The 11,763-nt window shown below is 32.6% G+C and overlaps 1 protein-coding gene across 1 annotated transcript; it reads left to right on the top strand.

Moving 5' to 3' along the window:
• Positions 1–997: 997 nt before the first annotated feature.
• LOC127737086 (glutamate receptor ionotropic, kainate glr-3-like) lies at positions 998–11,510 on the top strand. The gene is made up of 7 exons (XM_052247619.1): positions 998–1,186; positions 2,432–2,526; positions 3,235–3,325; positions 7,622–7,949; positions 9,350–9,567; positions 10,093–10,358; positions 11,231–11,510. The coding sequence occupies exons 1-7, from the start codon at positions 998–1,000 to the stop codon at positions 11,508–11,510; spliced, it is 1,467 nt and encodes a 488-aa protein (XP_052103579.1).
• Positions 11,511–11,763: the final 253 nt, after the last annotated feature.

Raw genomic sequence — 11,763 nt, 5'->3', positions numbered from 1 at the left:
GGCATACATCAAATTTAACATCCTCATTTTGCTTATATTATACGATTTTATTTATCTATATAAAATCCACCCATAAAGGATGGAAGGTTATAAGTACTGGCGTAAAATCGCGCGTTTGAAATTCGCACAGGTAGACATAAAATAATTTTGTCGTTCAAAGTATGACGGGATACATAAATACAGAGTCACGTAAAATGGATATCACAAAAAACAGACTTAATAGTAAAAGTAATATTGACAAATAAAATAATTGTGTGGTTCAAAGTATGACGGGATACATAAGTACAGAGCCACGTCAAATGTATATCACAAAAAACAGACTCAACAGTAAAAGTAATATTAATAAATAAAATAATTTTGTCGTTCAAAGTATGACGGGATACATAAGCACAAAGTCACGTCAAATGGATATCTCAAAAAACAGACTTTAGAGTAAAAGTAATATTAATAAAGACAAATAAAAGAATACTATAACACGTTATTTAGATGATAAACAACGTCAGTACGCAAATACGTACGTCAGTAAAGGGTACCGACATGAAAAATGTAAAACAATGGGATATCTGTGTCACAGAAGACCACGGATATTTTCCACTTTTCGAAACCTCAATCTCGACCTATATTCCTCGATTATCACATCACCGATTCAGACTCATTACCGAATTTGTACTTGAGATCATACCCAGTTGTTGATGGGGTTCGTGTCGCTTATTTTTAAATGAAGTGTTTTGTTAACTTGCTTAAGTTCTCATCGTCTTTAGTGTTCTGCCATGGCGTTTTCAGTTAATCTCGACTACTGAGTTTTGAGTGTCGCCTTGGTATCGAACGTCTCCTTTTGCAGGGGTAGTTGTTTACAATATAAAAAATGAGCAACTGTCTTTACTATTTGTTGGTAAAACTATCATTAAGAAAATCGCCTACCATATTTACAGTTTTGTTTCCTTGGAGTATATTGAGTTTCTTACCTATATGATTTAATTCTAGATTATCGTTCTAGATGTATCCCGACGATTTGAAAGATTGTGCATGGCTACCCATCAAAACACTAATGTGGCATAAAACAAAACGAGGACTGAGTACTATTGGATATACACAGCTAACGGGAAGTTTTCTTTTTTCCAAAGATATCTTTCCGAACGAACATTTCGGTTTTAATAGACGCAAATTCATTGTCAGCTTATTACCAGTAAGTAGCTTATACGTTGTATGAATTCATTTGTTATCTTCATTAAACACACCCGCTTATGACCAGTTAGTAAAAATGAATAACACTTTATAAATTTCATGCGTCCGAAGCACATTTCTGGATTGACCTTCATTATGAATTCTCAAAGCCGAATATTTGAAAGCAAAGGATATATAAGAACCAAAACAGTTAAAGAGATTATTATCAAAAAAGGACCTAAAAATCAATTACATATAAGGTCAACTTTGCCTGAAGGAGGTGAAACCTTAGTTTCTAATAATTTCTAAATTTATTAACGGACTATTTTACAAGTAACTGATACGTTGTATGTATTTATTTTTGATCTTCATTAAACCATAGATATAAAAGCCATAGATAAAGTACAAAAGCAGATGATATTTACCGTTTTTGTATCACCCACTTATTAGTGAAATGTCACGGTTGGAGTTAATTATTCATAATTGGTAGTTCTGTCGATCAATATCAAGAAGATAACGAATAGAAAGCGTGTTTTATGATTTTTTGGGGTATATATTCGTTAAAATTTTGCGAACTCATCTATTTTATTTGAGTTTTTTATTCCTGCATTTGACTATTGCACTGTCATTATATAATACTAGTAGTCACAGGTTAGTCTCATTAAATTTCGACGAAACATTTTACTATGCTTTCTATATCTGATACAAATGAAACTGCATTTACCCGAGGATAAAATGATTTTTTTCATTTAATGCCTAATGTCTTTGAAGTGACGTCGTGTATGTAGATCTGTTATTTCGAAGGTTTTCTTGCTTACTAGTATATATAAATGCTGGGGATAAACTTGTGTGTTGAGATTCACGTTGTTTGCATGTGAAGAAATCGTGATTTTACGCTATTTTCCTAAATTCAAAGACTGTGAATGTAATATTTGCTCCGGAAATATGGCATAGATATAGGCCCTACAACCTTATAACCGGCTATTACTTCATCATATACCATACATGTTACCGAACGAATAACAAAACAATTGTTTTGGCTATCGTGTGCAGCAAGTTTTTTCTCAGGTTGTTCCGATTTCAAGAGACAGGTAGGGCAAATTACTTATCAGCTGATAAGACGACTGTCCGATAATTTACATTTAATCGTTATAAGTAATTAGTCTTTTGGGAGGATGTCGGTAAATATCATCTACATCATCTGTGTGTGTTTTTATAGTTACTTTTATATTACATGTATTTTAATGAATATCAAAAACTTTTTCAGTGGAAGCCGTTTATCGTTCATGATATTAAAACAAACAACTATACAGGATTTTCGATGGACCTTCTTCAGGAGCTTGCCAATGAATTGAATTTTACGTAAGTATCTAAATCAGAAATCAGTTCCATATAAGTATAAGCCTTTGTTCAATTTGAAAATGAACCATTTAACAATGATAGTTGTCGGATAGTTTCCTTTAAATACGTCATGTCTGTCAGAACAAGTAAAAATACTCAGCAATTGTTGTTGCCGCTTTCTAATTGTCTTTTAAGAATCATGCATTAACATAAACGACCTCATTCTCTTCTCCAGACTTACTGTTGCATGGTGTGAATCAATGATATCTTTGGTATAACTTGATGATTGATCGTGAATGAATGGGTTACGGTGGTGAAGTATTTCGATCGGGTATAAACAAACTAAATGTTTCAAGTTATGAAGGACATACTTGCTTTCCTTTACATAATTTCCTTTCTGATTAATTATTCCTTAGAATTTTTTTGCGGTCACTTAATCAAATAGCAAAATTGGAAATTGGGAACTATTTCTACAATTGAACTATCAGATACCGCTGGAAATGATCATGAAAATGACCGTAAGAGAAAAAGTACCACATGTTCAATTGTATTAACATTCTTCAAAAAACATCGACCAAATACATCAAAGAAAGCCCTCCGGATCATAATTGTGTACGTCATACCCCAGAATGTAATTTATTATTGTAATTGGTAAAACTGTAAAATTCGTCTTAACTTTACTGGGAAAGGGACTAACTTTGCATATAGTTTAATCCAATGATGTTTAAGGTATGAATTGACATCCCCACCAGATGGGCAATGGGGTACAGAGACACCAAATGGTTCATGGACAGGGTTGGTAGGACAACTTCAACAACGGGTAATCATAATTGTGATCTGCATTTTTTTTAAGTTATACTATTTTAATTAGTTTGGTATGATACAGATTTCGGTGCACTTGTCACGTGCTTCTGGAATGAAATTCACCAAATACATTACGCACAAAAACTTTCAGACGCCTAATATAAAAGTAAGAAGATGTGTTATGATTGCCAATGAGACAAATTACACAGAAAATAACAACTAAAGGTCACCGTACGGCCTTCAACAATGAGTAAAACCCATACCGCATAGTCAGCTATAAAAGGCCCTAAAATGACAAATGTAAAACAATTTAAATGAGAAAACTAACGGCCTGATTTATGTACAAAATAATCAACGAAAAACAAAATTTGATATACAGCAACAAACGAATACTGTATTACAGGCTCCTGACTTTGGACAGGCACATACAGAATGTGGCGGGGTTAAACTAATTTGAAGGCGCGCCAACCCTCCCCTAAACTTGGACAGTGGTGTAACAGTACAACATAAGGACAAACAATAAAAATCAGTTGAAAAGGGCTTAACTAATCAGATCGACACAAAACACAGAGTGGACGTGGCAGGTACTTATACATTCCCCACAACAAAAAGAACGCATCCAACATCCAATGGATTTAGTGTAAAGACGTCTCTAACAGTCAGAGAAAAACATGACCTTGTGCAATGCCAAGATACAGGTGTCGACAGATTGTAGAGCCATTTATGTGCATGTGTATATAAAAATAATATTTAAGTTGATATTAATTTACTGATAACAAAATCAATAGTAATACCAATAAAACAACATTCAAAGATCTAATTATAGTGTTGAATTGGTAACCTTTTATAATAAGTTTATTTAACGGATCGTATCTAAATTTCCGGGCTCGGTAAACAACATCTCCGTAAAAATTAGGATGTGCTATCCCGTTAAAAATAAGTTTCTACAGGTACAACCAAACTTCCAAACCAAATCTTTATATTTCTTTTCTAATCCTATTTTTTTTCAATTACGAGTAGTTTTATTCTTCGTTTTAGTATATATAACGAATTCGTCATTAAAATATGTTGACACTAAATACATTAACGTATCTACTTCTTTATTCCAATGATACATCGTTGCAAACCTAATGTGCACATTTAAAATTTGATAAGGAAATGAACTGTTTTTGTTCGTGCCAGTATGAGCTATTGCTATTACTTGGCGTTGCTTCTAAACTTTGAAAAAATGACCCATTCTTCAACAAATCTGAATTAAATATATCAAAGCTTTCTGTAAGTGATCCTTTTGGGGTCTGTTGTATACGCTGTTAATATATTTCTGTCTATCAACCAGCATGGCCATTGAAAATTAAGAATAAACGGTAAAATGAAGAAATAATTGACCATTAAGAACGGTTTTGGACTTATTGTTGCGTATCTGCTTTTTGAACTTTTAATAGATGCATGTAAACAGAAGATGAAAATAAAGTATATAAATCAAATTTACACTATCTACAAAAATGCTGATAAGACTGAAACAATTAATTGACTATATATAAACATTTTTCATTTTCAAAAAATAATTTTATTAATGAAGTCAAAAATGGACGAAAATAAACTTAAATAGCAAAATAAAATTGATTTACAATGACATTAAGATTTGCAAATACTTGTATTTGTCGTTAGAATTTTGAAGGCTGCTTAGGGAAGGGTCATGTGGTTAAGGTTGGGATAAGCCTTTGTTTTATATTTGTAATTCTTAATTTCTTTTTCCCAAATTAATGGTACATTTGTTTCATTATATGAGCAATTCGTGCACTTTCCAGCATTCATTACTTTATTGGTCCGGGGACACAGTAATCGTCTTCTGATTTTTGTTGTCTACAGAGTCCCTAGTGTGCATAACATAGTAAAATGGGGATAAAATTACATGTAAAATAACTTGAGGCATGAATATTTAGTTAAAGAAGTGATTTTGGTCCAGTTTGAAAGGGTCAAGAATTGGTATGTCTGAAGCTGTCAAACTGAATTATAGACCCCTCAACATACAATTGTCCATATTTTGAGTACGAGCCGATAGGATTTTCTATAATTTTGATATAATTTGTCCCAAAAATGGTACACTACAATGTTAATTTTTTTTATATAGATATTTTTAATCCGCGTTTTTTTTTGTCTAAAAGAAATGCACTACGCAATTAATGTGTTCTCGGGCCTAGAGATGAGTTCAGTAAATGTAGATTCTGTACTTTGGCAACTTCCTTGAATGGTTTTATGGTATCAACTTGTCAAATTGAATGAAAGTAGATGATTTACATCCTTAATTGACAGAAATTTGGAAAAATGTCCAATTGTGGCATTATATTGCTAAAATTGACATATTTAAGCACTTTACAATGATTTTACCTGTGTCTTTTCATTTACTACCTTTCTCTTCTACTGTAGGATAGTAAGTGGTTCAAATACTAGTATATGTGTATAACCCAGTTCATTTATAAGATTTTAGTTTAAAGCAACTATATGTACACGATTTATTTGTTTTTCAGTTTGATTTAGAAGAAATACCGACATAGCTAGATAACACAATTAATTATCTAATTACTAACACAATTCTATATCAATATACTTGTAATTGTTATAAAATACATCAAATGACATAGTTACAAACCTGATCTTGAACTGTATCAATTTTTTAGAAATTTACCTGTGACGTCACTTTTGTGGCGTTGATACAGTCGTGTGAAAGACAGCTCGTGGTTTTGTTGTGCTGTTTTTGTGTGCTGTCCTATGTTGCTTTACGTGTTTGTTTTTATTCTGTGGTTAGCATGTCGAAATGTACTATTGTATTGTTTATTTGTGTATTTCTCTCCCCTGAATGTTCTTGCATTTATTTGTACTGTATTCCTGTCATGTAATGATGTCATTTTAGTTTTATATTTAACATTGCCATAATAGTGCGAGGTTTGGCTAGCCACAAAACCAGGTTCAATCCACCATTTTTTCTTAAAATGTCCTGTACCAAGTCAGGAAAATGGCAGTTGTTATCTTATAGTTCGTTTCTGTGTGTGTTGCATTGTCGTTTGTTTTTTGTTCACTTCAGTGTTTCTGTTGTTTCGTTGTTTTCCTCTTATAGTTGATGTGTGTCCCTCGGTTTTAGTTTGTTACCCGGATTTGTTTTTTTCTTAATCGAATTATGACTATTGAACAGCGATATACTTCTGTTGCCTTTATATATTATAAATCCGATACATCAAATGAGTTTTAAGCTGCTTTAGATACATGCTACATTATATATTAAAGCATTTTAAAAGCATTTTTTGATTAAATTAATACAGGCCCAAATCTTGATAGTTAAAATTGTTCGATTTAAATTTCAAAAATAATCACAAAAAGTTCAAATATTAAAGGTAAAATAACAAAAATACCGAACTCCATGGGAAATTCAAAAAGGAAAGTCCTTTATAAAATGGCAAAATCAAAAGCTCAAACACATATAACGAATGGAAAACAACTGTCATATTCCTGACTTGGTACATGACTATATTGTCTATATTTTTTTATTTTATTGCCATGAAACTTAGTAAACTGTCTTATAATTCCCTAATCTATGATCATACCAAGTTCTTTTCAAATTAGTAAAGTCTTTCTACTCTGCTAGATCCGGGGACACAGTTATCGTCCTGTGATTTTCGTTGGCTGCAAATGCCGTCCCTAGTGTGGACAGTGTATTATGTAATTTTTTTCAAACACTTTCAAAATTTATTTCTGTACATTTTATGCATAACATAGTACGTAAGGGGATGAAAGCACATGTAAAAAAAAATATGGATATGAATTTTTAGGTAAAGTAGTGACTTGGTCCAGTTTGAAAAGGTAAAAAAATTGTATGTCTGAAGCTGTTTAACCGATTTATAGACCCCCTCAACATAAAATATCCATATTTTGAGTTAGAGCCGATATACATTTCAATTTTGTTTTATATAATTTATCCCAAAAAGTAGTACACATCACTTTTAAAATCTCTTATGGTAGAACAGGTGCGATTTCTTGCGTTTTCTTGTGTAAATACGTTACGTAATAACTGTTTTCTGACTTATTCATATAAGAAATATCGGTGGTAAATTGTCAAAGAAATTATTTTTGATTATAGCGCAATATATTTTTGAAAAACTATTCCTCAAAACTTCAAATACAATAAACATGTCTGATACAAGCAAAGTTTTTGGTAAGTAAATGACTTTATAATGTATTTAATATATAATGTCATAATGTGAATATAATGATCGGTAAATCATTGCCTTTGTAATTCTTATGATTGCTATAATTACAGGATGTAGACATAGTGGCTGCTCCTTTGACAATACAGACAGACAGGGAAAACGTTATAGATTTCACATATCCATATTTCTATGAACCATCCGTTATCCTAATGAAAAAGCCTGATCCAAATTTAACCAAATGGAGAACACTGATAGATCCATTCAGTACTACTGTCCTGTTATGTATATTTGTTTCCTTGCCAATTTTATCACTCTTCCTTTTCTTCTTCGAAAAGTATAATCCATACTACAGAACAGTAGAGGACAGGAGTAAAGTGACAGGATTGCATCATTTTTCAGACTCTTTTTGGTATATGTATGGTGCTTTATTGACCCAAGGTAACTAGTTATGTCAGTTATTGCGATACGCTGGTATACTGGAACTACGTAATGATTATGTGAATTGGCCTTTCAGCTGTCGAGAGCCACTGATCAGTCTTATGTAGGCGAAACGCACGTCTTGTTTACCAGATTTAAAGCCTTATATCTTTACCCCATGGTTTTTGATAGAATTCGTATTTCAAATGTCTTGGCAATATGTAAATTGTTTCAATTTGAGACCTGATCTTAGATCTTAAGATACAAGGATACTCATCTGATCTGAAATTTACCGATATTATGAGTATTACCGTGTGTTTTGACTGAGAATGATTTTATTTGGCGGGTGTTACATGTATAACAGGAGAAGCTTGTACTTTCCATGCCGTCGTCGCTCCCCACCGAAAAAAAGGGGTTAACGCTAGTTCTCCGGAAGGTTGGTGAGCAAGTTATGCTTCACATAAGGCACCAGTCGTGTTGATCAAGATAAATACACATTCGCAGTTAAGTTCAAGTGAAGTGACAATCGAGAGAAATAAAACAGGAGAATTGCTCCGACAATTGGAACATATCCGTTGTCATGTGTGACACTTATGATATAAAAAAGAAGATGAGGTATGATTGCCAATGAGACAACTCTTCACTAGAGACCAAATGACACAGAAATTGACAACTGTAGGTCACCGTACGGCCTTCAACAATGAGCAAAGCCCATACCGCATAGTCAGCTATAAAAGGCCCCGAAATAACAAATGTAAAACAATTCAAACGAGAAAACTAACGGCCTACTTTATGTGCAAAATAATGAACGAAAAACAAATAACAATTCAAACGAGAAAACTAACGGCCTACTTTATGTGCAAAATAATGAAGGAAAAACAAATATGTAACAACAGAGCAACAAACGACAACCACTGTATTACAGACTCCTGACTTGGGACAGACACATACAGAATGTGGCGGTGTTAAAAATGTTAGTGGGCGCCCAACCCTCCCCCTTATCCTGGGACAATAGTGCAACAGAACAATACAAGAACTGTACAAAACAATAAACAAACTACGCATATGATCAACAGCAACAATCAAAAACCACTCAATTACAGACTCCTGACTTGGGACAGCCACATATAGAATGTGGCGGGGTTAAACATATTTGCGGGCGCCCAACCCTCCCCCTATGAGTTTGAATATTCCTTTGTTATCTGTTGCTTCTCTATTTCAGACGAGTACAATTCATAAAGTGTTATTTTTACTTTTTAACATTGAACAGGTCGTATAAAAATTGCATTTTGTCCAATAATAAAATATAATCTAAAATTATAGTTCATATATAATAAAACATAGCGAAATTTACATAAAGTATCTCTTTCATATGTCTGACCAAATGTTTATAAAATAAAATGAATTTTATATATTGATAGGTGGTGCACATATGGCAGATTCGTCATCAGGCCGAACACTTTTAAGCTTTTGGTGGATATTTTGTATAATTATGATGGCTACTTATAGTGGTAACCTAATTGCCTTCCTGACAGTGACAAAAGACAAACTACCTTTCACAGATCTGTCAGGACTTGTTGCACAGGATAAATATAAATGGGGAATACAAGGAGGAGCTATTTTTGAACAAATTTTCAAGGTGAAATGATAGCTTAATGTTTGTGTCTTAGGTCAAGAGTAATTTTAGAGGATTTGTTTAAAAAAAAAAATCAAACGAATAGTAAAGAGTGTTCTGAATGTATATGGTTGAGTAGAATGCATAAGTCACAAAACTTCGAAACCTATATATTTTTTGTTTGTTAACGGAATATTTCCGAAGAAAGTAAACCACACAAGTACCAATAGGTATAACCCCTGATGAAGCTGCCATCTTTTAAATGCGATCGACCATTAGTTTTTTTTTCAATTTGCATTCATCTACCCTTGATACCTCACTAAATTTCTAATAAACCTGGAACACAAATGGTCATGATGTTGGACAAGAAGGGTTTAATTTCGAATAAGATTTATATAAATAATGAAATTAATGAAAATAAAAAGTATATAATAGTAAAAAGTAAAATCACAAAAATACTGAACTACGAGGAAAATTCAAAATGAAAAGTCCCTAATCAAATGGCAAATTGGTACTGTTATCACTCCATATATTTCGTTTACTTCACAGACATCGGAAATACCGGAGTATAAAAAAATATGGAGTGGAGTTGTAGAGTACAATAAAACTGACACAAGAGTCCTGAGTTATATAGGTGATGAACATATAGGCAAAGTACTAGAAGGAAATTATGCGTTTATAGTAGACAAAACGTTCTTTGATATGACCATGATCAATAATTGTGATTTGGCCATGACTTTAGCTGAAGTACTCCAATTACAGTATGCCATGGCACTACCAAATAATTCACCATTTACAAAGATTTTTACTGACGAGTAAGTATTTTGATTACACAGCATAACCTCACGAGGATTTAAAAAAGTGAGAAAAATTAAAACACATTTTATAAATTCAATGCGTCCGAAGTGCTTTTCTGGATCTAACTTTATCAGGAACGCCCAATGCCGAACATTTAAAAGCCAAGGTGGATCAGAACCGAAACAGATAAAGAGCTATATGAATATGACAAAAGAGGACCTGTAAATGATGAACAAATCCATCTAAGGTCAACTTTGCTTGATGGAATTGAGAATTTTGTTTCTTAATAATTTCTACTGAGAACATAAGATATAGTTTTAAGTGGGAATTGAATCGATTTGAAACGCTGATAAAGGACAGATAATTTTGACGTCACTTTATTTTTTTACAATTAATGTATCTTCAGTGATACTCGAGGCCAAAAGATTTGACAATCTAAACCTTTTATAAGCATTGAAGAATAGAGAAACCGGAAAGGGCATAGAGTGAAACCAAACTCGGACATGGCATAAAACTAGCTATTCTTTAAGTCAAAAGAAGTCATCAAACAACGTTAACCAACTTCAGAACCGGTTTCTCTTATTTCTGAGATTCGTGAAAAATATCTTAACTACTTAACTACCCTGTATTATATCTGTTGTATACTTTGTGGTATTTTAAACAATCTAGTAGAAAATATATTCCTATATTGAAAACGGAGACATTGCTCGAAACTTATATATGTTTTCTCCTTGAAGATAAAAAAAAAGCTTTAGTACTGTTAGATTTTTAGAATGCATTTTATTTGACAAATTATCAATACACGTCTATTTGTTAAAAGAGTACTTTCTTTTATTTTGGCCAAGGTGTCCTTAATATATTTAAAGTGTTTTGTCTTGTGCTTTTTTAGAATAATTTCAATACATGAAAGTGGATTACTTCAGATATGGAGGTTGAGACATTGGCCAAAACCTGGAAATTGTAAAGAATCTCTTCTTAAAGAGTCTAATGCCATAACACTTATAGATGTTCAAAGTGCGTTTTATTTGATAGGAATTGGCATCTTTGTGGCTTCATGTTCCTTGTGCATGGAGTTTTTAAAACAGAAGTACTGTAAATGGAGAGAAAAAATTGGCAAGGGGAAAGAAAAACCTCAAACAATTAGACATGTGAGCACAAAACCGAAATAAGATGAATTTGTTTCATACTAAAAAAATGTATGAACTAAGCATTTCTAAGGCCAAGATAATAACACATCTTCAGATCGGGATTGATTATTCAAAACCATGACCTAATGTAGAAGTCATTACTCGTGTCATCTTATTTATGGCGGCATTGGCAATTGCATGGATTATGCTTCTTTTTGCATTTTGTCGTGAATGAAAAAACATACGTTCAATTGACGTCAATTGTTGTTTAAATATATATGTTACAGGCATTTTC

This window comes from Mytilus californianus, unplaced genomic scaffold, assembly GCF_021869535.1.
Source record: "Mytilus californianus isolate M0D057914Y unplaced genomic scaffold, xbMytCali1.0.p SCAF_4, whole genome shotgun sequence".
NCBI lineage: Eukaryota > Metazoa > Mollusca > Bivalvia > Mytilida > Mytilidae > Mytilus > Mytilus californianus.
The sequence above is the reverse complement of the archived record's forward strand: the minus strand, read 5'-3'. Positions and strand labels throughout refer to the sequence as shown.